This window comes from Anabas testudineus, chromosome 2 (assembly GCF_900324465.2).
Source record: "Anabas testudineus chromosome 2, fAnaTes1.2, whole genome shotgun sequence".
Taxonomy (NCBI): domain Eukaryota; kingdom Metazoa; phylum Chordata; class Actinopteri; order Anabantiformes; family Anabantidae; genus Anabas; species Anabas testudineus.
In genome coordinates this window covers 3,486,112-3,513,118 of record NC_046611.1, presented here as the reverse complement: position 1 = coordinate 3,513,118, position 27,007 = coordinate 3,486,112, and the positions used below count along the sequence as shown (strand labels likewise).

Sequence of the window (27,007 nt, the reverse complement as noted above, 5' to 3'; positions counted from 1 at the left end):
AAACATGGTGGAATGAATAATGGAGATGTCACCTAATACCAAAATAATATTGTAATGTGACTGAGGAAATGATTTTCCTCAAGTTTCTTTTTTTTATTAAAATAAACCATGGTTTAGTGGTAAAAATGCCCTAATGTGAAACATTATTCATATGGATTTGACTAAAACTCTTAAAATATATATATATAAAAAAGGTTTCACTGCAGGTTTCCTGTTTTTTCTTGCATCAGCAGCCTCGACCTTCCTCTTTGGTTACGATGCCTCCTTTCTCTTGATACTAACATTGAGCTGAGAGCAATGAACAGACTCTGAAAGATTTTAATGAAATCTAATGTATTGTTTTTACTATTGACATCGGAATGACTTGCAATTAAGTAACTAGATTAAGTAAATATCTGAAGGAGAAACAGCATCATTATCTGGAACCACATTACATTTACAGCAGTACAAATGTTTCATGCATTTGCCGGATGCACTCATCCGGATAGTAAGTGAGCAGTTTCAGTTTCAGAGGCTAGCTTATAGACTATCAACAAAATCAAATACAGGTACAAACATCTTGTGAGTCATTTTACAGGATGATGTGATGTAAGAATGAAATAAATCTGCCTTCTTTATCCACAAACATAAAGAAAAAAATGAACATGTGGTTCATCTAGATTTAGTTGTGTAAACTCAAATTCCTATAAATAAAATAAAATAAAATAAAATAAAATAAAATAACAGTGTCCATTTCTTCACAACAATCTTTACAGCCCCTCAGAACAGCAGTCCCACCAGGACTATGTGACCTAAGTGACATGAAAACGTTGTAGACATGTTGTCACTAGTTAAATCTAATAAAGAAACATACAGTATTTCTTAAACAGGATTTGTGCAAAGTCACAGCTGCAGGTTTTAATATTTGTGTAAGAACCTGTAATACCTGACAGTTTACACATGATGGCAGCAGATGGCAGTTTTAGTTTGGCACAGCCTGGAATAGACAGGTTCAATGTTTAATGTCACTAGATGTTGTCATTAATACAGTGGATTAAGTAATTAATACTTCTATTCAAGCCATCAGGGATTTGTAGTTTTTAAAGGAAAGAAAGCGAACAAACCCAGTCTTGTGGGTACACACTAATATAAACAATCAACATTTTTTTTACACAGTAGGCTTCATTGCAGTCTGTATTCCCTTCTTATTTTAAACACATTCGGATGTCTGAAACATTTTATTGAAAGTTTTAACTTTGATCAGCTTCACTAAAACCACAAAATTGAAACTTTCCCAGTGACTGAATGTTGCCACAGTCAAATCAAGATACCACATCCCACTGTGGGTTTTGGTGAAGGTTAAGGTTCATTGTGTTTGTGATTAATTTTCTAATCATTCTTATTTTTGTACCAACTAGCATGACATAGTCAGAAAATGACCTCTGTGGGAGTTACCGTATTATATATAGATTAATGCTTTTACTGATGCAATAATATGTAACATGCTTGTTAATGTGAAAGATTATTCTGTTTAATGTACTTAATATATTAATATGGACAACATTTACCTCTGGTATGGAGTAACATTTAGCATTCACAGTAATAAACTAGTAGAAATAAAATAAATACTAATATTTAAATTAAAATTTAATGTAATATTATTGAATATAAAAGCAATAATAAAACAAATATTAATAATAATAATGTTGATAATTGTTATATAATAATGATATTATTAATAATAATAATAATAATAAACGTGTGCTATTATTTTGAAACTTACCGTGACGGGCAGAGCTTGCGCGATGACGTCACACGCGTGGTGCGCGGGGGCGTGGTTTGCGGTTGTCGCTGCTGCGGCTCCAGGCAGAGAGACAGTGAAACAGTGCGGCAGTTTGAGGACACACTTCTCTTAACAGTTGTCTTTTACCCAATTAAAGGATCATTTACCGCAACAGTCAGCTGAATTGGTAAGCAGTGATCACTTACAGTGAATTTTAATTCAAAATACTTGACACAATGACGTGTTTGTCTGCTAAAGAGAGCTAACGGCTGCGGCTTTGTCACTGTTTATATCCTGAGAGATAAGTTCGTAAACGGAAGCTAGCATTAGCGTGAAGTGCTGCAGCAGCAAACACAGAGTTCACTCATATATCTGTCACAGTAACTTGAAAATAAGAGGGGCAACGTCAGCCAGGACAGGACACGAGAGGTCAGCAATAAGGACATAAAACGCAGCAAACTAAACGGGTGGAGTCTGTGGTTATAACGTCAACGTTAATTGGGCTAAAGGGTCGTAGAGCTGTAAGTGGAAATTAGCACCTCCGACTGCGCCTTGTTAAATGTGTGAGTGGTGTCTTGTGTGGCAGGCAGGTCACAGCTCAAGAAACACAGCTGCCGCTTATATTACATAACTTAGTTAGGAAACAGTGTAGTTTCCTTAAAGACTGCATGGGTGTGAATGTACACATGCAGTATTTACGGCTCTGTCATGATTAGACGTGATATGCCAGTGGGTTTGCAGCTTTTAACCTGCAAGTCATCTTGTTAAACACATGCACGCAAACGCAGTGTAATCTGTGCGTGTACAGTTTTTCCTGTGTGTCCTGTCTGGATGCTGACATGTGCTGAGTCTGTGTGTGAGCTTGCATGTGGTCCGCACAGCTCGCTGCAGTCTTCCTGTTCTGGTCTTTTGCTTGGTTTTAAGTTTCACTGTGCAGGAGTCAAGGTCAGCTGGGGATTTATTTGAGCTGATGATGCTCTTTGTGAGGAGGAGATGAGGCCTTCACTTTGGTGCGGAGATGATATATGTGTGTGTGTGTGTGTGTGTGTGTGTGACCACATTGAAATTATAACACTGAAGTTGGCTTTAGGAGGTAAAATCTTGTGAAACTTAGCCTTCATCAACCCGCAGCTCACTCTAGGAGCTACTACTGCCACTACTGTTCAGCTTTGAGCTAATCAAAATGTGTCCATAACATCAAAAACTGTGTACACATAGAGAGACTCAAGGGAAGGTGGCTTCAAATGTCAAATCACATTTGTAATCTAGTTTACTGTTTATTTTGACCAGATACTTTGTGATTTAAACCAATATGTAGTCTTTTCTGAAATCTGTGTGTTGGTGAACTTTGGCTTCTTTCGTTAAATGTATAGTCAGTGTAGTAGTTGGTATATGCCAAAGCACAGTAAAGTAACTGTAAGGAAACTAACATTTATACATTATTTTACTGTTACTTAACCGTTGAGTTAACTAGTTCATAGTGCTTCCTTCAGGATATGCTTTTTTCATATACTGCCACACCATTACAAAGCCGAATCAAGCCCAAACCAGCCAACAGCAAAATAAGCTTTACAACAAGAAAAACAACAGATGGCAATGCAAAACAAACACTGCCTGTAATTACATCACATACTGTAAGACCATGGCAATTCAGGTGGTTCAGAACTATGCTTCTGAAAGTTTTAAAACCAACATCCACACTGCCTGGCCCAAAACGTTACAGTCAAGCAAGTCTACCTGAATGTGATGGATCTTATTGCCAAAATCTGGTGCATAAACTGCAGAAGGTTTAACTTTTTGCCATTATCATCGAGATCATTTTAGATTTTAACAACATCACATGGTCTTCATTCATTAAATGCTCATATGTCAAGTTTAGCTGTTGGTTACTGAGAAGTAGTAACCTGCTGCTGTCCTAGTAGGATGTTTCATATTGGATGTGAAGTGCCAGTCTTTGTGCTTCAGGTAGTTCCACAACTGTGGCTCAGACATGACAGTCACTTAGTTTGATGCCTAGGTCTGCTCACTTTCCATTTTTAGGTCTGATTCCGTCACTCCAAAAAAGATTCTGCATTGGTGCTTTGCTCCAGTCAAAGCCATTTTTCCTGTTTTGGTTTTGGTTCTTCCTGTAGCCCTGGCAAAACCCCTTTATTTCCATATACCTCCTGCATTTCCACATAAATCAATGCTTGTCAGTCTCTCTGTCTCCTCAGCACAAACATCAGTCTTCTCCTTGCTCAGACTTGGCTAGTGGCACCGAATGATTTTGGGGACATTTTCGAAAGAGGTTTGATGTGGGAACTGGCACTTTGAGAGATGAGCAGAAGAAGCTTTTCCCACCCTGACAGCAGTAATATTATGAAGATGTCAGTGTCAGTTTGTTTATTCCCTCAGTCTACAATTAACTGATTTGTTTTGATATCAGTTTCTTATTTATGCTCTTTATTACAACAGTGTTAGCTGGTTCCAGCTTCTCAAATGTCAGGATGTTTTATTTTTATATTTAATTTAATAATAATTATAATCTCTAAGTTTTTTAGGTTTTGGTAAATAATTTTAGGTGTCAGTTTGAGCTCTCAGGGGCTACGATAAGCTTTATTTGTAATTTTCTGATGTTTAATGGACATATTGATCAGTCTAAAAAAAACAAAAGCACACATTATTTAGTCATTTTTAAATTGTCATTCAAAAGACTTGGTACCAGAGAAAAATGGGAGCAGGATGCAGGTGAAAAAAGCTCTATGTCCAAATGTCTTTGCTCACACGCACACAGTTACAAAGACAGTAACACCACAGCCACTTAGATGTACAACATGTTGTCACTGTGGAAATTCTTAACGTGAAGACATAAAGCTTGCAATTGGTAATACCTGAAAACAGATTACAACAAGACGTGAAGCAACCAAAAAGAACCACACCTCGATGTAATCTGTTTCTACCTGTAATATTTTGTTTCTATTACCTATTTCACCTGTTTACCTCTGGAAAAGTACAAATACTGCACTTACTTAGGTAAAATGTACACTCTAAAAGTAATTTTTGCAGGAGGCTTTTGCTTACAGCACACCACAAGGCAAGGAATAACAAAAATAGATGGAGAAAACAGTTGCCATTACAGCTTGCATCTGCAATTACATGACTTGGTGCTAACACTTGATATTATCTGCATTCCAATGTTATATATATATATAACTTTGGTCATATCACACAGCCTAACTACAAAATATTCAGTTTATCAAGTGAAAATTCTCATATGTGAGAAGCTGAAACAGAGAAATCTTGACATTTCTGCTTGACTTAATAATTTAAGTGTAATTTCATCTAAATGTATAAATAATTATCCCTTTGTTTAATATCTAGTGACTTTTGTAAGGTGTAGCATAGTATCAATGCTGTCAAGGCTTTATTGATAGATGGGGGTATGATTTGAAAATTAATGATTGTGTGTGTGTGTGTGTGTGTGTGTGTGTGTGTGTGTGTGTGTGTGTGTGTGTGTGTGTGTGTGTGTGTGTGTGTGTGTATATGTGTGTGTTATGACTCATCAAACTCCCACTCAGCTCAAGAGGGCGAGCAGAAGCCTGTTGATTCCTCAGTTGCTGCTTCTGTTGTTCTCGTCAAGCGACATATGTACAGGGAGCGTGTATAACGGTACCGCCAGATGTCTTATTGCTCGTCTGTTTTTAAAAGATGGAGGAGGAGAAGAAGCATATAGATTACATAATGAGTAGAGGCCAGGGGAATAAACACTCACTGGGTTATTACTGAGCTTTTTCAACCTCACCAGGTCATTTTTACTTAAAAAACTTGCTGTGTAAATATAGTCATGTAAATAGAAACCAGATTAAATAATATCAGTACACACATTAGACCAGGTTATTCCTTAACTAGATGAATAATAACAAATATCAGTCCATGGCGACGTATTTATTTAGTTTGATCACTGTCAAAAAAAACTTTAAAAACTCCTGTTACCAGATTTTCAAACTTTGGGTCCTGGTAGTTTGATTTGTGGCTCACCCTCACCACATGTTGAGTAGCTGGGCAAGACGCTGAGTCTCCAGGTAGTACTAGCAGCTTGACAGCACTTTATTGGCTTTGTACCTACACCTTAATTTTCACTAATAGTTTTAAAAACTATAAACCTATAAAGACTTTATAGCACATTCTTTTTCAGACTTGAATGAACCCGGTTCATTAATACGATAACTTAAACAACTACACTCTTAAACAGGTAATATGAAGACAGTTTGTACACACACACTCTCAAATGGATGCTGTGTGTTTGTTTGATGCTTTTTTATGATTTTTTAAGTTTACATTGTTTAGTGTATCCCACCGATGCACACACCGTGTCTACACATATTCTGCTGAGTAACACTGGTCTGCACTTATGGGGTGCTCTCATGCAACAGTCATTTTAATTATTGATGAGCACTGGGGAAAATGGAGAAGCATCAACAAGAAGAATGCTGTGTGTGTGTGTGTGCGTGTGTGCGTGTGTGTGCGTGCGCGCGCGTGTGTGCGCGTGTGTGCGCGTGTGTGCGCATGTGTGTGGGTGTGTGTGGGTGTGTGTGGGTGTGTGTGCGCACGCGCGCACGGCTAAAGATGGAACCACCACATGGAGCATGACAAAAAACGGGATTTGTCTCCGTACAGTTTCTGTGTACAAACCATCCCCACACTGCAAAAAATGTAGGCTAACAGAAACATCATCTTTTCTGTTAGAGATGGATGAATGGTGTTTTCTCTGTAGACCAGGCAGAGAAATGGTTAATTGGCTTGAATGTTTGGGAAGCAGCAAGCTGAAGGGGGGAAAAAGAGCTTGAATAGAGGGTGATGAAGGAAGAGAAGAGGGCACGCTGCAGTCCCTCTGCCTCGTGACGGCGTATGCAGCGTGAGTGTGTTTACATCCATCAGCAGTAAACGAAATGGAGCAGACATCCTCTGGTATGTGCGTGTGCTCAGGCTACCATCTGTTTTGCCAGCATTTTGACCATCGTCATACTGACGTGATCATAGGTTTTTAACTGTGGCACTAGTTTTATGCTGTGAGGATGACATCAGAGCAGAGATATGGCACTATAAAGCTGGACAGGTTTAAACCAATTGTGAAATTCCTTGTTAGACTCCATATAATTGGAAAATAAAGAAAGGTTTCACTACCACAATCAGTGCGGTGTCGCTTCCATTCAAGATTCAAGATTGAAAAAACTTTATTATTCCCAGAGAGGAATTGTTTTGCCTTGTTACAGTTGCTCTCAACTCAGACAGAAAGAAAAGGAACCACAACCTCACTTGTAGATAAACACACTTGGATCATGGTTCACAGTGTTGGTGCAGTGTTAGGCAGTTGAATGACCTATATAGTGACTCTGAAGTTAAAGAAATGCCGCCTCCTTTGTGGATTAAAGTGCTGCTGGGAGGTTGTTAGAAAATAACAGCAGGGACAGAGAGCCTGAACCCAGTGAATATTTTAATGTGAGGAAATTCTCAATGTATCTATATACCGTATTATTTAGTCTATAAATTTAAAGTAAAACTTGCCCAACAAAGTTCCCCAGATCCCTGTGATACATCTTTAAATTGCTTTTTATTTCAATACCATAGTAAAAACAACCTAAACATGTTCAATATGAAAATATGAAAATGCTTCTTGATTAAGGTCTAAAATATTATACTGTATACTATGTGCTGTTATTAGAAACTCATGTTGTTGTCAGTCAGACTGGTTGTTTGCTGTGGCAGATATGGGTATGTGGCAGATATGGGTATGTGGCAGATATGGGCAGTCCCCATCCAGATAACGATGGTGTGATGATTAAACTCAGCAACTATAATAAACGCACAAATAGTTATAACATGTTTCAGTGGTGATGTTCATACCGAGAGAGCAGGATGTGTGCAGAACAATTGGTTGATGAGATGATAACTGTTTTCTAATTATCTGGTTTCAGTTTCCTAAATGCATATATATTCTGGTTTATTTAGTCTTCTATGACAATAAAGTGTATTTCATTGGCATTTGGATTGTTGGATGGCCATTCAGAATTTGTATAACCATGTTTACACATTTTATAGACAAATCATTTACAGATAATTGATAAAATAAGAAACAGAAGACCTAGTTACAGACATTCTCCATCATAAAATGTGATTGTGCATTTGTTTGCTTGTGCACAAGGATGTGTACAAGCAAGTACGGGCATGTGGTTGTGTGGCATTTATTTATTGTCCCAGCATGTGTCTTTTTTTTTTTTTTTTTTTTTAGAATAACCTGCAGCCCTGTGATGTAAACATGATGCTACTGACAAATGAGACTTAGCAGAAATAACAGAGAAATGATTAAGCAGATGGGTTAGGCAGTATGTTTGGCTGCTTTCATTATTTAAAACTAATTACAGCTTGTTAAAGTACAAACATCATTTCTGTAGAAATGCGCCCACTTGCTATAAAGAAAAGCAAAACTTCTAAGAAATTGAGCATACGAGCTTGAAGATCTTGTTCTTTCTTGACTTCATCGAGTTGACTGGTTGGACTTACTAACCTCTAGTGTTTTTTTACTTATGATGGATGAATACTGATGACTCGTTGGCTGTTGCCCACATCTGTTTTTTTTGTTCTTATGTATTTTTTCGAATTCTTCTGAAGATATTTTCAAAGTGGAGATCTGTCTGGGACTGAAATACTGCAGCAGGTGCTGTATGAGGATCAAGCAAGTTACCAGAACTTGCACTTTGCTCCCATCTCTTTGCTTGCTTTATGTTGATAAGTGATCTAAATATTTGTTCCTTGGAACAGATGGAGGCTGTACTGCAGTTCTAAGAAACTTCTAGTGCTGTTTGCCCTCCGGGGCTATCTGTACTAGATGCTACGTGACTAAAAACTAATACTACTGGAAAAAGGCGTTAAAAGGGTGTGAGATTCAGGTTGTTTATTTGTGCTCTGAAACCAAAAGGATCAATCACAGTGCATTAATTCCCAAGCTGAACAAATCCATCTGCTGATCATGAACTTTGCCGTAAGTAATCTCATCATCGATCACTAATGAATCACTAATTTTACCATGATCAATTATTCAAAAGCAGTTAAGACATTTAAACATTTTGCTACCATACAGAAGCACAGCTAGTTTTTTTTTTCTTTTTCGTTTTCTTTTTTTTTTTTTTACATAATTTTTTGCTTAATCTTCTGTTTGTCATTAACCAGCCTCCGCTGATTACTTCCGTTATACTGAGGGAACTGACGCTTGCAGTTTTTTCTAAGAACCAGTCAAAGAGAGACCTTGACCCTAACACCTCACTTCTGCTTTAAGTGAATCTCTTCAAACTCTTCATTTTGTCTCCTGTGTCACTGATGTCAATGATGTTCATTTTGTGTTAAACCCACACAGACTCTTGCAGCTGCATTACTTGTGCTTAAAGTGTGTGAAAACCCACACATCACCTTTCATATCTGCCTCTTGACTTAGTCATTTGTGATACCAGGAAGGTGGTAGGAAATCCCTCAGTGTGGGGTAGCGAGAACCCTTTGCAGGGAAAATAGCACTTGATCATATATCTTTGTCGTTTTTAGTCATTTTTATCACAAAAGTCCGGATTTTTATAAATTCTATTAATTCATAAATATGATTAATATTCTGCTGTTATCAATATTTATCATTACTCATAAACACATTTGTGAATTTAAGTGATTCTAACCTGTATATTGTTGCTGCACAGTTTCTGTTCATTGAGGAACTGATCTGTGTGTGTGTGTGTGTGTGTGTGTGTGTGTGTGTGTGTGTGTGTGTGTGTGTGTGTGTGTGTGTTTTCTAGTACTTCTCTCTTTGTGAGAGCTAATGTCAGTGTTAGACCCTGATAGGAAGGACATTTTCTGTTTGAGGCTAAGGCTGAGGTTAAGACTTAAGGTGATTTTAAATTTAGGTTGAGGTCAAGGTTATGTTTAGAATCTTATGCTAGCTCTGATATCACCACGGGACACTGTCAGCCAACTCTTTTAAGAAGCTTCCTGAAACAACAGAAGGAAGTGATGCTCATTGTAGCACGAAGCAGCTTCTCTCCGTCTCTCTCTCTCATTCTTAATAAAGTTGTCATCTTCAGGTGTTAAATTGTGGTTGATGTGGTGACACCTGTGCCAAGTTCAAACTAACATAAGTGTTTTCTTTGGCTTAATGCCCTACCAAATTAAAACAGGTAGCACTACACAAGCTGGTTCTTATATAGACAAAGATAAATATTAACAAAATATTAATACCCAGTAACTTCCTACTGTAACCTTTCACTATTACAACACAATGCAGATAAAGATAAACAAATTAGCATCTATTAGCACAATCATTTTTACCGTAAACTGCATATTCAATACTGAACCCAGTGTGGGAATTGTGTACTCTGCCACAATAAAAACTACTACAATACATAGAAGTGCTTTGAATGGCTATTGAGGAACATCTGTAAAGACATGAATAGTTTTAAATAACGGGTTTGATTTTATAAACATTTTAAGGTCTCCACCCTCGGTTTATAACTTAGTTTTTAAATTAACAAAATTTTAATTGTTTTATATCACAGTGTACAACTTGTGACATTTTGTGATATAGTGTCTGGATAATTACTTTAGAAACACTTGATAGGAAAAGTAACAACACATAATGTATTCGGGCAATTTTGAAAAAGTAGAAAAAATTATATTTCAAAATACATACATTGATAACAGTATACAAAAATATAATATTGAGATTGTATTATGTTTGTATTAAATTTGATATAAATTTGTTGTATTTAGCTCACTTTACGGCAAAACCTGGAAACAACTGTTTCTGACTTGTTTTGTTTTAGGGTTTTCATCCTTGTACTGGAAATATTTATGACATGAATATTCTCAGAATTAGTGATAAAAGGTCACAGAAATTAATTGATTTAGTGTGTTTGTGCAGTGTGGTGAGTATCATGGCTGATCATGAGGGGAAGAAACAGTTTCAGGGTGTAGGCCATGCTCATTTTCATCTGAAAGGGCCACAGCTGCTGCGTTCTCTAAAGAAATTATTCACGCTTTATTCTAATGCAGATCCCAAAGGCACAGACACAGGGAAGATCTCTGCTATTGGCTCAAATGTGTTTATGACATGGACTGTTTGTGGTAGAAAGTGAGCAATAAAAGGTTTGTAAAACATTTAAGTTTTTTTGTTTTTGTAAAACATTTTAGTTTTACAAAGGTATAAATATGCAGACAAACAAATGTGAACAACCAGAGAGCCATTTGGTTAAAATTGAACCTGGATCAACTTGCATCCTCTTTTCCTTGATAGCACCAATAGTCTGTGAGTAGATATAAAACGATCAGAAAACCTATATCTTTTGTGACACTACTCCTATATATATATATATATATATATATATATATATATATATATATATATATATATATCTATATATCTATATATATATATATATATATATATATATATATATAAACTAAAGTTATCACAACATTGCTCAAATGAAACGCTGATTGTTTTGCTGAATCATTTCTCCATTTGTAGCATAATCTTTCATAAAAGAAAGGAGGTTCCTCTATACTGGCAGTAAATAAAACTCCACTTAAGGGAACATCATGTTTTACATGCCGGAGTAAAACAGTGATTTTTTTGTATGAACAAACAAGCTCTTTACATCAAAATGAATTTCTATGAAGACCTTAACAAGCTTGTGTTGGAAACTGGGCTTTAGTGAAAAATAGTTGTTTGTTTGATTTGCGTTGTGCTCATCACTCACTAAAAGCACTAAAAGTAAAGTGAACGTCCAAGATCCGTGCAATGAGTAATCAATTGAAAATCATTGGAATCCAGCAGGTTAACACTTGTAATTTTAACATTTGATATTGTACTTTTGTTTTTCAAGGCCAGATAATATTAGATATTACCATATTAGACTTTCAGGTGTTGGATTGTGTTTGAAAAGTGTCAAAGAGTCACATTTTGAGGTTGTGTAGCAGAGGTTGGTTAGTAGTTAGATTCTCACACAAAAACGCGTGGTGTGATGTCTGGTCTTCAGTGTGTTAACGTCCTCCTGGCAAGAAGGAAGCTTAAAATGGGCTTTCACCATAAATGGTCAACTGGACTCTCACTCTCCTGCACTCTCTTTGTCTTTTTCCATGCCTTCAAACCTGCTGTAAGATCTTCATATCACGTTGAAGCGACACAAAGGATCTTGTTCTGAAGTTTCTCCTAGTGATTGATTGACTTTAAATATCTGACTTCACAGTATGCTACAGATTGATGATCTTCCAATATGACTCGCTCTTAGGTTTTTTTGTTTGTTTGTTTGTTTTTGGTGCTATTTGTACTTTGGCTGTTTTCACACATGCTTCTGAGACCCAACCATTTTTATGTGCATACACAAGAGATGCATGTTAAGAAACCTTTTCATCTGCCTTCATCTTAATTTTTTAATGGACTGATTAACCGTTTACTCTTTAAGATGTCAAAAACTAGTGCTATGTGCTTAAAATCTCCAGATAATTGCTGTTGGTGGTGGATCTTCAGGCTTGTTTATACCTCTATTAAATGAAAATCCATTATGTGAAACCTGGATTGGGGATTATATGTGTCAGGAGTTCTGGCTCGGATTTACAGTGGCCTGCACAGCGCTCGTGTGTGTGTGTACGGCCCAATTAATGTGACTCATAAACCTACACACACATGGACAGACACACTATGCAGGCTAAATTTGGAGCTCCCTTATATGGCTGCTTTTTCCCCTCGGGGAAGTTTCTGTTCTGCGGATGTAGAGAGGAGTTTGACTTCTTTATGTGTCGATGCTCATGATATTTCTGGCATCACTGGACTTGTTTTGGAAAGATGGTGAATTCCCAGACCTGCTGAATTACTTAATTGATTTGAAGTGTTAAATATGTGTGACTGCAGGTCATACACAGAGGAATCTTCACAGAATGTGAGGCGGAGGTGTCTTTTTTATAAATAAAATGTGTTTTATTGTGTTTTCTGAAAGACAACAGACGGTATAGCTGTACAGCTTTATAGAGGATAATATATGATCCACAGGTGTTTCTTTTTATTTGTGTTTGAAACCTCAGTACCTAGAAATGAAAGTGAGGAAGCTAATCTGTAAAGATCACTGAACTTGGAAATGAATGATGTGTAAGAACAAGTTAATAACAATGAAAGTTGGAAGCAAGTGCACATCTTAAGCCCTCTCAAACCATAGTGTTTTTTGGCTTTGGGAGTGGAAAATGTGACTCCTGTTGGCTGAGAGACTGGAAAATTTCTTCTCAGTTTGGGAACAAAGACCAGATATGAGTTAAGTCTGGTCATTTTCTTATGAGAGTGTTTGAACAGCTTGAAGCAAATTGACTAATTTCACTGTGGGTGTGAGTTGACAGTGGAGATCTATGACTTGTTTATTATCACTTTGCAAAAGAAGAATTATTTTGTTTTTCCATATGATTATTTGACAGAATGTTAGGGACAATAGTAGGAACGTAAAAAAACTTCTGTTCGACCTTTGAGGGATTTATAGCTGCAACAGACAAATGTGCTTAAGTAAAAGTAAAAGAACTGACTCACTTTAAGGCAAAACAGTTAGGTACCGGAACTAATGCTGCCTTTATACTCAACATAGTCATAGATATTCACATTTTGCAGTAAGCCTCGGTATTTTAGCAGAAACTTGCTGCTGATGTATCATCATAGAGGAACCAGAACCATGATGACTGAGAACCTCATGATTCATAGATCTGTGGCGAGACAAAACGGGAGCCACACTGACTGTTGGATCTCCTGACATTTACAAAACTAGCAACTTAAGTTTGTATGTGTACGCATGGAAAACATGCACAAGAAGTATTAATGTATATTTATTGTATGTTACATGTTCACTGTGAAATACTTTCTACTTGTTAAGATCTGTTTTGTAGGTGAAGTTGATAGAGATGCAAATCATGTATGAGCTAGAAAGAGATTAGACAAGGTTTCTGCAGCACTGAATAAAGCATCTTATAGCTTCCATTGCTCGCTCTCATGCTACCTGTCTCACACATGTGCTGAAGTTTTGGATTTTTTATTCACAGGTGTTTTCTGTTTACCTGCTGCTTTCTCTGCTCACCAGCGTACCACTGAGCTAAAAGGCTTTAAAGGCTTGTGAGTGTGTATTTGTGTGTGAAGGAGAGTTATGTTACAGCATGCTCTACGAGCTGCACTGTGTTTACAACAGTTCCATCTAATCAGAGAAGAGTACATGTGTTCTGGCCTTTGCCTTCCACCCTGTTGTTACATTAATAATGAATTACTGCAGAAACAAGTTGATGCTCCCTACAGACACATGGCAGATTTGTCGCCTGCTTAAGGAATACCACATACTTAGTTGTGTTGCTCATCTTATCTTGCAGTCATAACATTTATTTTTACATCTTCATCCTCCTGCTCTTTTAAAGCTGTGTCCTCTCTCTCCTCTACATAAATTTTACTGTACCGCTACTGTCACAAAATTTTTCTGCCTGTTTGCAAGTCAAAGGAATGAGATCTTTGGGTATAGAAAGGTTTTTTTGTCGATTGTTTGCACAAGTTGAAGCCCCGAGCTGCACTCCAGCTGCTCTAGCGACACACTAACATAAAGCTGACTTACAGTCTGTGATACAGTGGTAAATTTGATTTTTTTTTTTTTTTTTTACTTCGAGTAACAAGTATTATTATCCATCTGCTAACAGTTTAAGACACTGTCTAAGACTCTCAGGCACCACTAATCCTGGATGACCATGATGCTGTGTCTGCCTTTGGGTCAGCAAGTGATAAAAGTGAAACTTGGTTACTATAAAACATCATCAGAAAGTGCACATATAAATCAGGTTCTCCTCCCTCCCAGAAAGGATTTGATTAGCGCTCCACAGGTTTGCATGGACAGATGTAGGGCACATGAATCTGAGCTGACCAAAGTGGGCCATGTCACACACTACCAGGAGATTGGTGGTGGACGATATATCAGGATGTAGGCCACCAACTATTAACCCAGAACAGCAACTCTAATGATTGGAGCTGTTTGTAAAAGATGCATCTTTTAGAGTTTGTCTTTTCAGTGAGTCTGTAAGTGAGCGTGTTGAGGAGCATACAAAGATAAAAGATAAAACTCAAAATGTCCACAACTTCTGCATATTACTGTAACTCTGACCTCAGTGCAGCATTTTTCTACAACTCATACACCACAATTCTATAAAAATCGACCACAGAGATCTCCATCTGTGTATTGTCAAACTAGACCACGGTGCTTATCCACTTGAGCCAGTTACTGTCCCTAGTGTTCACTGCGTTGCTGCAAATAGGCTAATTGCTCTTTAGCAAAATGGGACAGAGGGAAAGAAAGCAGGAGAGACTGCAAGAGTGGGACATTCGCATATCCATGGGCTGAACTCCCAGAGGATTTATGTGGGAGAGGAACTTGAGCAAAACTAGCAGGTGAGAGAACCAGATGATAGAACTCAGGTAAAAAAAACATGAAAGAAATATGAGGATGACAGCAAAGGAAAACAAGGAGAGAATGAGCAGTTGAAGTGCATAAACTGTAGGGAAAAACCTTCAGTTTAGCAACATCAACGTGTGATAGGAGCTTAAAAAGACAAAATGCAAAGTTTGTGACTAGAGTGACACAGATGCAAATAAATAGAAGACATTTAACACACAACAGCTTTAATACACCTAATCTGTCAGTATTACACTGTTGAATCAACACTAACAGTTTTTTAAAATGATCCTTTAACCCTGTTGCCATGAAATTATCTTTATGTTTTCATAAATTTGCAAACTTTTATTGTCTTCCATAGGTTTAACTGAAGAGCTATTGTTGTCTGCAGTGGCTCTGGTTCATCGGATAAATGTACTGTAGCTCTTGATTCAGTATACATACAGTATATATACAGTATATACAGGTAACATAATTAGTCTGAGACGTGCAAATTGCCACCTTCATTTATCACAGGGCTGTTGTACTAGCTTGCGTGACTTTTAGCTTGCTGTACCTTGAAAACAGAGTTTATGCTGTATGCACGGATAAGAGCACAAATGTGCACACACATTCTCTTACAGACCAAAACCCAGATTCAAATGTTGAGGGGACCCAGGTGGCTGATAGACAAATACTTAGTCACGTGAACAAAACAGGGCCCAAGTCTCTCTCAATCCTTAATTAATGTCTTTGGATGCAGTCACACAGAAGTGTACTCTTCTGTGAGTACAGTAATACATGTTCACATTCCTTCTTTTTTTTATTTTATTATTTTTCTTCTCTTAAATTTGCAAAAACATTAAATGAGTTTCTTGTACTTCATATTTACTTTTTAACAGACATTGATTTGTTTCTTTGTTCCATGCAGTCGGTACAAATAGAGAGAGTTTGTCCTATTGTGCAGCTGAAGGTATCTTAAAGCTAACGTGATTATTCTGCATTGATCCCTATTAGTGCAAAATGCGTTCAACTGTGTGGGTGGCAAATATGAATAGACAGAATATTATATATTTCGACACTCTTGGTTTGCTTCTGGTACAGTTTGTACTATGAAATGTTTTAAGTGGGCAACTTCTCCCTTTCTCTCTTTCCTCTCTCTATCTCATATCTGCTTTAAGTTATGTTCTTTGTGTGACTTTCTATGCTGTTTTACTTTCTGTAGCCTGTTCCTTATTTCTGTTCTTCTCATGCTTTCCAACTTGTTACTGTTAGTGGTTAGTAGGTGTTCACTTGGTACATTATCCACATCATCCACAACATGAATTCCAATTCATGTATGCGGTCATGTCTCCTTCTCTCTTTCCTTCCACTTTTGTTTCTACAACAGCACCTAGCAGAAGTTCAGTTGTGTCTATTTGTAATAATGTATTGTGTGCTGATTCACTGCAGAACCATATGCCAATGTAACGCGTTCACACTGATGAATCATTTAACAAACATTTTCCATTTTATGGCAATAAGTAGGACTTTACACTTCTGTAACTAGCTATACCTATATTCTAAGCTTGACCAAACATATTCTCTTACTTGCTTGTTCACAGTGGTATTAGGTTCTAAATACCAAACTTCCCTAGACATTATTACATCATCACTTTAATTTGGCAGAAGCGCCTGGATATTTCAAATCCGCTTCATTTTATGCTGATGACTCCTGTCGATCTTTCGTCTGATTATAATAACACAGTGCATTTTCAGTCATGTTTTACAAATGTCTATTATTGGCTTTCTCAGACCTCTCTTCAGTTAAATTCTGAAAAAACAGGAACCATCATTATAGGTTATGCTGCAGTTCTGTTGACTACATTTCCTCCAATTCAGGTCGACTAACCTGTCTAGACATTGTTGATTCGTGTTTGACAGCCAGGTGACAAGCTGTTGTCCAAACTAGTTTAATGCAGCTTATAACATATACATAACACTGCAAATCTGAACAAAAGCTAATTCAATCTCCATCTTCATCTCTTCTTTTTAGAGGTGAGCAGCTTTCTGGAGCAACCGTGGATCTACACAGAAAGAGGGACGCATCACATGGGATTGTGTGTGTGAGGGTGTGTGTTCAGGCCTCCTGCCGTTGCCCACTCTTCCCAAACAGGCATGGCGGGAGGCAGAGAAAGGGGCTGCCGGACACAGAGACCTTGGTCAGTGTACCGGGCCAACACATTTGACCTGTCTGATGAGATGATTGGCTTGGCTCTCGCAGGTGAGGAGAAAATTTAAGGTTTTCTGAAAACTAAAACAGACCCCAACAAAAAAGCATGTATCTGCCTAAAATATGTTAAGACAGGTGCAAAGGGGGTTATTGATAATTTACTGTAAGTCTGAAATATACATTAAACTTTAATATTGAAATTGAAGAAGCTGAACCTGATGGTTTTTCACATTAAAAGCCCTTAAAATGCTTTTATTATGGAGCAAGTGCTGCGTTTGTTTAAATACATCTGATCATTTTTTGAGTGATATAATATAGTAAAGAGATGTGACTCTTACTGTACTGGTGTAAGTGGGCATCATAGTGAATTTATCAAGAAAACAGACAACATGGATGAAGGTTTAGGATCATATTGACTGATATAAAGGTTATCTAGTATATGCTAAGGTTAATAAATGCAAATATAGACTACTATTTTAGAATTTACTGTTAATAAGTAAGATAAGAAATGCACAAAAATGGAACATAACTGTTTAATTGAATAATTCAACACACAGTAATGCCTGTTGTAAACACAGCCTGCCATTAATGTGGGCCACTTGCAGCACTGCTGAACTAACATTACTCACTCGCCTTCTGCTGGCAGTGAAATGAAGTTGTGTGGGAGCCATTGGCCTCTTCAGCCCTGGTTAAAGCCGGCCAAAAGAAGGCCAAAGGGCTACTCTTCATCTGTCAACATATCTCACTGAGAATCACTTGAAACTTAAATTACTTGAAATTCCAAATGTTTTTTTCATTTTTTTGCCTAATGTTTAGGTGACTTGTTGAATATTTTCCAGGAAATAGTCAGGACCCAGATGAACCTGTGCTGGAGTTCAGTGTTGGTGAGTAACTCAGGCATTTGAGCTTCAGGCTTTTAGCTGGTGCTGTTATCCAGAGTAATTTGAAGCCATTATTAATTTATTATTTACTAAGTTCATTATTAAATTAAGTTTTTCTTTTTTTTATGTGAAAACATTTATGAGAAAGTTTAGCTTAGAGGACATTTCAGTAACAGTAGCAGTGCACTGCCTTAGTTGGCATTTTTATTGGTACATGGGTATTTATTTAAGATAAAGTAATCAGAGCAAACGGTATCCTTAAAAGTATCTTAAATGTGAATTAGATGGAAATGAATAGTTGTAAAATTGCTATTATTATTAGTAGTAGTAGTAATAGTTAAATAGTATCAGTAATCAGACTACATGTGATATTTCACATTGAATAGTTCCCATTTGGTACAGTAATTGTTATTTTTACCCATGATCATCTATTTACAATAAATCTGATCAATTATTATTCTGATGCTTTCTATGTTTCCAGTTTCAGGGATTAAACAAGTTTTACATAACTAAGTGGATTTCAAATAACCTTTTGCATACCTCTGTGCTCTTTATATACTACTGTGTGTGTGTGTGTGTGTGTGTGTGTGTGTGTGTGTGTGTGTGTGTGTGTGTGTGTGTGTGTGTGTGTGTGTGTGTGTGTGTGTGTGTGTGTGTGTGTGATTTGTGATTTGTTGACCAGCCTGCACAGACCTGGTTACTCCTTCTTTGGAACGAAAACCCAACAGCTATGTAGCAGTGAGCTTCACGACACCATTGCAGGCCTTCTGGACCAAACACACCCAAACTGAAGTCATAGAGGTCAGACTGCAGTGAACTTTCTATCTCAAAGTCGTCAGAGCATTTTAAGCTTCCATTATGTGATGTGTTTACAAGTGAAAGTGTCTACTCTTTAGAGAGGTTTGGTCAAATGTTTAAGATGTTTAATTTTAATTCCTCAAAGTAGGTGCGACTTAGCTATAGTCTCTTGGATCTGCAGAGGGCTGTTTGCCTACACCTCACCCACATTATTTGACCAGGGGGTGGAGGGAGAGGGAGAAATTAAAGTAAACTGTAAACGCACTTTTTCAAAAGCAGCTAATATTAAAACACACACCTGTGAGAATCTGAACATGTTTGGTCCTGGTATCTCTTTGAACAGCTCAGAAGCAACAATTATGCAGTTAACTATCACATGCAACAACATTAGAATATGTACTTGAAAAATAACTGAAATAACTGATGCAATCTTACAATTTTCATATTCAAAATGTAGGCTTTCCTTTTAACCTTTTATGTTGGTACGATTCTATAAATCAATGAAGGCAACTGATTTACGTCCTCTGTCCACAGGGCACCAGTAACCCCATCTTCCTCAGCAGCGTTGCCTTCTTCCAGGGCTCCAACATCAACCAGCTGACACAGCTGAAACTGTCCGTCTATGATGTCAAGGACCGCTCGCAGGGCACGGTACGATGTGGAGCACTGACACCAATGTTTTACGCTGGAGACAAGTTATTGCTATTTGTTCCTGCGAGTGTTTTGTTATTCTTTGGATGACTAAGCATCATTTCATTCTCAAAAAAGAAAGTTTCCTTTAGTGTTTAGTTTATTTACTGAGAACAGTTGAAGAACTGTCTGTATATGAAGATCAGTGTAAACAGTCGTCTGTCTCTGTTTTTCTAGATGTACATGTTGGGCTCAGCACTTTTCCCTGTAAAGGAGTTGCTGCATGAGAAAAGCCACAGAATACAGCTCGAACTGAGGTAACACACAAATTCTTCTTCTTCCTGCTGTTTTGTAAGATATGAAGTCCTTATATCACAGCATGCACATTGTGTGCATATATATATATCAAAGAATATATATTTATATATATATCAAAGAATATATATTTATATATATATATCAAAGAATATATATTTATATATATATATCAAAGAATATATATATCAAAGAATATATATTTATATATAATCTGTGTGAAGAGCATGTTTCACAGTCTTTCAGGGGCACTTAATAGAATAAAAACATTGTTCTAAAACATTGGAATTCATTGATACGTAAAACACCTGTTAAATACAGTCCTAATTCATACATACTAAAATAGGAGTCAATTTGTTTCCATGGACAGGTCAGCAGAGAATAAGCTGGTGGGGAAGATCGCTGTAGCAGCGTGGCAGATGGAGGAGAGAGCAGATCAGAGGATGTCGGTCGGCCGCCTGCCAGACAGCGTCAGTGGCCGGGTGAGTGGCTGAGAGTGACACAGTTATTGGGGGAGGTTTTGATGAAGTTGAAAGGGATTTGAAGATTTAATGGAAGCAAAAATGCTGTCATGCTCTCCAGATGTTGCTTTATTGTTGATTTCTTCTAGTAGTGAGTGGGACTTCCAGCTGTCACTGTAGATAGATGTTTGTCTCTGAGGCTTCCTGTTTTTCCATGTGGATGTAGAGTGATTTAAGTTCAACAAAACTCGTTTAACCTGTTATGTCATATTAAACACATCACATGGCAGTGAAATGGTTTATCTCAGTGGACTTGGCTTTGTGTAGGAGCACGGTCTGTGTGGTTGGAGTGTGGCGTAGGTGAGTGTAGGTTTGAGTGTGGACAGATAGGTGGAGGTGGTTGATGCCTACCAGAGTTGATTTTCTGTTTAACCTGAGTTCATGTATGTGTCCTGCAGACGGTGTTGCCTGTTGATGAGAGCCTCACAGAGTCGATGGGAGTCAGAATAAAATATGCCTCACTATGCAAAGACACACTGCTGCGCTCAGGTAGGATTTCTCTTATTCATCTCACCTTTAGACTTAAGTATTGACTTTTTTGTTATTATTTAAATATCAACTAAGGTAATAATTCATTTGTAGCCTTTGTAAAGGTATATTGTACCTAAAAATGAGAACACATTCAAATTAAGTTTGGTAGACAGAGTTGGTTAGGTTTTGGTGATCATTTTTAAACTTCTTAAAACTCCTTTTTGTTGTTTTTCCCATTTACTTGAATAATAATATAATACGTTTTATATTAGAGTTAGTTAGAGTAAACTCCCAGTAAACTACTATTTTATTTAATTTAAAAAGTGATTTTTAGATCTAAATAAGCTTCTCCATATAATTGAATAAGCATCACAGTAGTTCAACATATACGAACCATTCACAGATGCAAAATAGACCATCAGATATAGGTCATGTACTGGATGAAACATCTTTATAAAACCAGGTAATTAGGCCACCAAGGCATCTGTTTTATAAGGTTTGTAATGAAAATGACATAGTCAAAAGCTTGAAAAGAAACAAAGGTAAATTAAGGCAATAATATAAATACAAATCATTGTTTATATAGATATAAAAAAAGATTACTTCAGAGACATCCGTATAACTATCATAAAGTCCAAGAATTATAAAACATATGAAAAAAGTAGATACAGACATTTATATCATTTCACTTTCCGCTCAACAAAGGCATAAAATGTAATTTGGGCATAATGTTTGGCTTAACTGAATTTGACCATTTGTACTTGAGCCGTCCACCTGTTGTCATCCTACTCCCGCTTTGCTGTCTCCCCTCTCACAGCGCCCCATCACTGATGCCCACATGGCTCATGTTTACCGATACATCAGGCTGTAAATCTTATTATCATGTAGAAATATATTGATTGTCACTGAGGAGTAGGAGGTATCTGTTTACCTCTGGCTTAGATTACAGATCCAAATTTAACACAAACATCTTAGATGGTGCATTAGTATTTCAACTAAACGCTAACATTGCTCGGAACACTTAAATATAACTCAAAGCCACCTTGAGATTATGCTAAATGCTGAACATGAACATGCTCACAAAAACAGTCTGATATAATGTAGAACAATCTAATCTGATTGGACTGATTTGATTTTTTCTGACTTCAGTGTTTGGAGGCACAATGTCCAGGATGTACCGTTTCCCCATGACTAATGGGAACCACCTACGGGTGCTGGAGCAGATGGCTGAGAGCGTCCTGTCTGTAAACATCCCCAGACAGTTTGTCAAACTACTGCTGGAAGAAGACGTAGCCAGGTACAAGCACATGTGCATATCTAACTTTTAGTTAAACCTCTTCTCTTGTTTAGTTTAGATTCCTGTCTTCAGAAAAACAGATGCTCTTTAGGACATTTTAAAAACACTAAGTTTACCATATTATCAAGAAACACAGCAAATTCCAACAACTTAAAAGCTGAAACTATAGTTTTTTTGTTTTTGTTTTTTGTTTTTGTTTTTTGCATTTATGTTTTAAAAAATCATCTCAGTTTTGAAATGTATCTGCAAACAGTCGTAATATTTGAAATACGACATATGAGCTTCATGCACTTATTTCTTCGATTTTTGTGCCCAACACCCATTGACCCTTAACATCTCCCTGTCTTCAGGGTTTGTGAGCTGGAGGCGCTAGGAGAGTTATCTCCCTGTTGGGAGAATCTGCGGCGACAGATTGTCTCTGAGTACCACAAGATAATACTGACACACCAAGAAACACTGTCTGACCTCCATAACTATAAAGGTTAGTGTCTTTTCGTGTTCATTGGCAAAACTGTGAAATCATCTGGCTAGATGTGGAAAATCACTAAAATGACTTCTTGATTTGTTTGATTTTCCCACTCTCCTCTCCCTGTCTGCCCACCCCACACCAGGTCCATCATTCAAAGCCAGTAACCTGAAAACAGACAAGAAGCTGGAGTTCATGCCAACCAATCTACATGTACAGAGGATGAGGGTGCAAGATGAGCTCGGCTTTGGTGAGATGCTGCCAGGGAGACACAAACATGCAGAAACACTCATACTTTTCAGCTCAAGCCTGTTGTATTTTCTATTCACATATTCCTATTTTTAACACCTCTGGTTCTCCTCATGCACGTCTTCTCTAGAGCACACATATGACGTGATAACAGTGGGATCACCAGCTGCTCACTGCCAAGGGTTTAAAAACAGTGGTCTGAGGAAACTCATCCAGAAGTTTGAAGAGGCAAAGAAATGGTAAGTTTAAGGGGGCAACAAGCTTACTATCCAACAGAAAAATAAAAGCAAAAAGCATGTTTTTTCCCCTCTCAGCTTCATTCATCTTTTGACTTGATTTTTTCAAACAGTCCAACAGATGTATAATTTGAAATACATTTATTTCACATGAAAATTTTATCTCATTTGATTTCTACATAAAGTGAATGCTTTTGCATTGATTCTGCAATACATCTCTATGGCTACCTCTTAATTTTGTTTTTGTTACTTTTTTGATCAGCGTATATGAGGAGGGATGGTGAGTTGTTGCACTGCTTTGCTTGTTTTTATTCATATGTACATTGTTTGGCTCTCATTGCCATATACCACCATTAGAGATTACTGTCAATGTACAACTCAAGCATTTTAGGACATTTTATATTACATGCACTGCACATGAATCGGTGAGTAGGTTCAGGTTCAGTGAATGAGTGTTATTTGCAAACCTTCAGCCACAACCTGTGTTTGCAGCAACACATGGTGTGTTGGTATTAACAATGTTGTGTTTGAAAGTGAGTAAAAATTGGTTTGTCTGAAATCAAGAACACCTGTGTGTGAAACCCAGTTATTTTATAACACTGTACACCAAGTTTGTTGAAATACTACTCATTTTGTAAATTCAGCCATTGTTACTGTAGTAAAAACATTTTGCATTTGGAAAATCTTATAAACCTGCGTGTGAGCTATGCTACTGAATTGATTGAATTTCTTAAATCTATATAAATGTTTATCTGAATTTGAAAATGAGTGGTAGCACCACCAGTACCCTTTATATTGAGGTAAATTTAATGTTGTCTTTGTGTATACCTAGTTAACACCATTAGACAGGCATGTGCATGCAGTGTTTATGTTTGTAGATGTCTATAACAAAAAACTAACATAATACAATTTGAATTTCATAAAAAAAGGCCAGGTAACAATTTTTTTCCCTCAACAAAGACAAAGAGTGTTGAAATAAACCTTAGATGGAAGCAGCAAGACAGAACAGTCTGTTCTATGTTTTGAGGATAGAGGAGAGTGTCATCAACATACAGCCATGTAAAGGTAAAATGCTAAGACCATGTATCTTTGCTTTCTGCAGCAGAGCCCCATCCAGTTCGCAGTCCATCATCTATATACCCCAGGATGTCATCCGAGCCAAAGAGATCATCACCCACATCAACACGCTCAAGACTCAGGTCAGCTACTATGCTGAGAGGCTTTCTCGAGCCGCCAAGGATCGATCTGCCAGCGGACTGGAGAGGACGCTCGCTATTCTGGCTGATAAGGTGAAGGACCAAAACAGAAGTGAATAGCATAAGATAGATGCAGAAACTTTGTGTTAAATAAAAAGGCTAAACTTTTATTATATCCACCACATTATCTCCTAGACTCGTCAATTGGTGAGAGTATGTGACTGTAAGCTGCTGGCCTCAGCTATTCAGGCCCTGAACGCAGCGCGACCTGAGTACATCGCCTCCAAAGCGTCTCCTTCTGCTGACTCTGAACAAGTAGTCCTTCGAAACGACCAGGACACTCTGCTAGCCAAATGGAGTGGATGTAATAGTCGATCCTCACTGCAAGTAGACTGGCATGAAGAGGAATGGGTGAGTTAACTAGTCAGAAGTAACCAAAACTAACTGAAAAAGACTTGTTTAGCAATAGCTAAATAGGAGTTTTCTTATGGGTGGTTTTGTTCATTTGAAAACAAGTCCTTTATTTTATAAAAGTCATTATATACTTTTAGTAAACACAATAATTAATATTGTTAAGCAGGTTTGTGTTGCTCTAACTCTAATAAGTCTTAACCTTCAGTGGTCTTTATCTCCAGACAGCCTGAGACAAATGTTTTATCATTTTGTAATGCAGTAGGAGCTGCGATTACATAAATCTTGTAAAATGTTACCAGAATTGTGGCCTGCTCCCTCATTTGCATACTGATGTGATTCATCTTATCTCTTGTGCATCTCCTTTTTCCTCTGGCTCAATTCTTTTCCACTGCTGTAACTTCTTTCATAGCTACTTAGCCTGTCTAACTTATCTTCTTTTTGTTTTTTCCTCCTGTTTCTACTAGGTTTTCATTTACAGTGTGTTGCATATTTTTTGTTGTTGAAAACAGAGACATTCAGCATGTGTTTGCCTCTTTGTCCTCTCAGGAGAAGGTGTGGTTAAATGTGGCCAAGTCGCTAGAGTGCATCATCGAGCGTGTTGACAAACTGCTTCAGAAAGAGCGGAGATCCAGCATCAGCAGTCAGGATAGTTCCCAGAGTGATCTACAGGGAGCCGTCAGTAAAAAAGGTAACATGCGGTGACACGAAATACAGTTCAGATATGTTTTTTTTGTTTAATTTATGTGTTGCCAATCAAAGAAACACATTTAAATTATGGATCCTAATAACAACATGCTATTGTGCAGCACCAGAACTTGAACAAGTGGCATTTTAATATGGAGAAATTTTGTAATCTGCTGCACTCTTACAATTAAAACAATGACTGAGGAAGAATCTTTGCAGAAACATTCACATTTGCATCACTAAGGCACAAGTTTAAGTTAAAATCTTATGAATTAACATTTTATTCCATATACTTTATGTTTCCTGCTTTTTTCAATTTGTTATTAAAGTTATTTTGTTTTTGATGAACCGGTTATCATCCATGTGTATTATGCTGCTTATCAAGAACCATTCATCACTTAAACGGAACTTATTTGTGGTGTAGGCAGTTTGACTAATACGCTAAATTGACTGATAATTTGAACTATATTTCACTTTCACAGCCCTGTATTACAGTAAACTGTAATTGGAAATAATACAGCAGAAAAATACAATATGAGTAATCTAATCATTTTCAGTTGAAATGTAACCCACAGTAGGCTGATGATAGTATTCTCAGTAAATGTAACACTGCTGTATGTGGCTGTGAAAGGTGAAGAAAAAAGACGAGCTTTCTGGATCAATCCAGAATCATCATTACAATCATCATCATCCTCATCACCACCTCCTCCTCGATCATCAATACCACCATCCTCTTCTTCTCCACCCGTCCTTGACGCTGCACGCCCCCCGAGCCCTGTACAGCAGCCCTCATCCTGTATGTTTATTTTTTTTATTATTTCTTATTATTCTCTTAAATCTGATTTCAAGTTTAATTTCTGTTTATTGCTTTGTTTTATTAAGCAACTTGATTAGTCTCTATTTCTAGCTAAGACCAATTATTCTTTCTCCAAGTTTCCTTATTGGTTCATTCTTACCTGTTGTATCATGTTTATGTTTTGTGCCCAGTCTTTGTCGCTGTCTTTTTTCTTGTCCAAATTCCACAACGTTACATTATCATAGCTGTAAAGGAGAACATCCTTGTTATTTCTTCCTGCTTATAAGAGTTGCTGTCACTGCTTAATAACTCTGTGGTCAAAGACAAATTCAGCCCATCAACAATAGAATGAGTTTGAGTATGACTTTGCCTGTATTGTACCTGTTGCATTGGACCACAAATGAATCCAAACGCTTCGTTGTTAAAATGTTGCCTACAACTGGCATTTTAGAAAGATTGCATGGTCAAATAAGAAGCAAAAAAAGACAAATACAGACTTTCACGGTGCCTAGTGAACATGAAGACTCAAAAAAAGAACATTTGACATGGTAACTTTTAATCAACAGTTTGTGCATTTTAGCCCTCTGTGACTCTATGCCCTGTTATCAGCACTTGTGACAGCAGAAAAAAT

The 27,007-nt window shown here is 37.2% G+C and overlaps 1 protein-coding gene across 4 annotated transcripts in view; it reads left to right on the top strand.

Annotated features, from left to right (window-relative positions):
- Positions 1-1,822: 1,822 nt before the first annotated feature.
- LOC113163241 (inositol polyphosphate-4-phosphatase type I A-like) overlaps positions 1,823-27,007 on the top strand; it is a 41,956-nt gene continuing 16,771 nt past the window's right edge. For all 4 annotated transcript variants that reach the window (XM_026361688.2, XM_026361687.2, XM_026361686.2 and 1 more), the window contains exons 1-16: positions 1,823-1,949; positions 17,246-17,473; positions 18,262-18,306; positions 18,986-19,104; positions 19,636-19,752; positions 19,969-20,048; positions 20,417-20,528; positions 20,966-21,056; positions 22,188-22,335; positions 22,686-22,816; positions 22,947-23,051; positions 23,181-23,289; positions 24,389-24,575; positions 24,678-24,893; positions 25,443-25,584; positions 26,212-26,376. In XM_026361688.2, the coding sequence (XP_026217473.1) occupies positions 17,368-17,473; positions 18,262-18,306; positions 18,986-19,104; positions 19,636-19,752; positions 19,969-20,048; positions 20,417-20,528; positions 20,966-21,056; positions 22,188-22,335; positions 22,686-22,816; positions 22,947-23,051; positions 23,181-23,289; positions 24,389-24,575; positions 24,678-24,893; positions 25,443-25,584; positions 26,212-26,376 (1,873 nt within the window). In that variant the 5' untranslated portion in view covers positions 1,823-1,949; positions 17,246-17,367. The remainder of the gene's footprint in view (positions 1,950-17,245; positions 17,474-18,261; positions 18,307-18,985; positions 19,105-19,635; positions 19,753-19,968; positions 20,049-20,416; positions 20,529-20,965; positions 21,057-22,187; positions 22,336-22,685; positions 22,817-22,946; positions 23,052-23,180; positions 23,290-24,388; positions 24,576-24,677; positions 24,894-25,442; positions 25,585-26,211; positions 26,377-27,007) is intronic.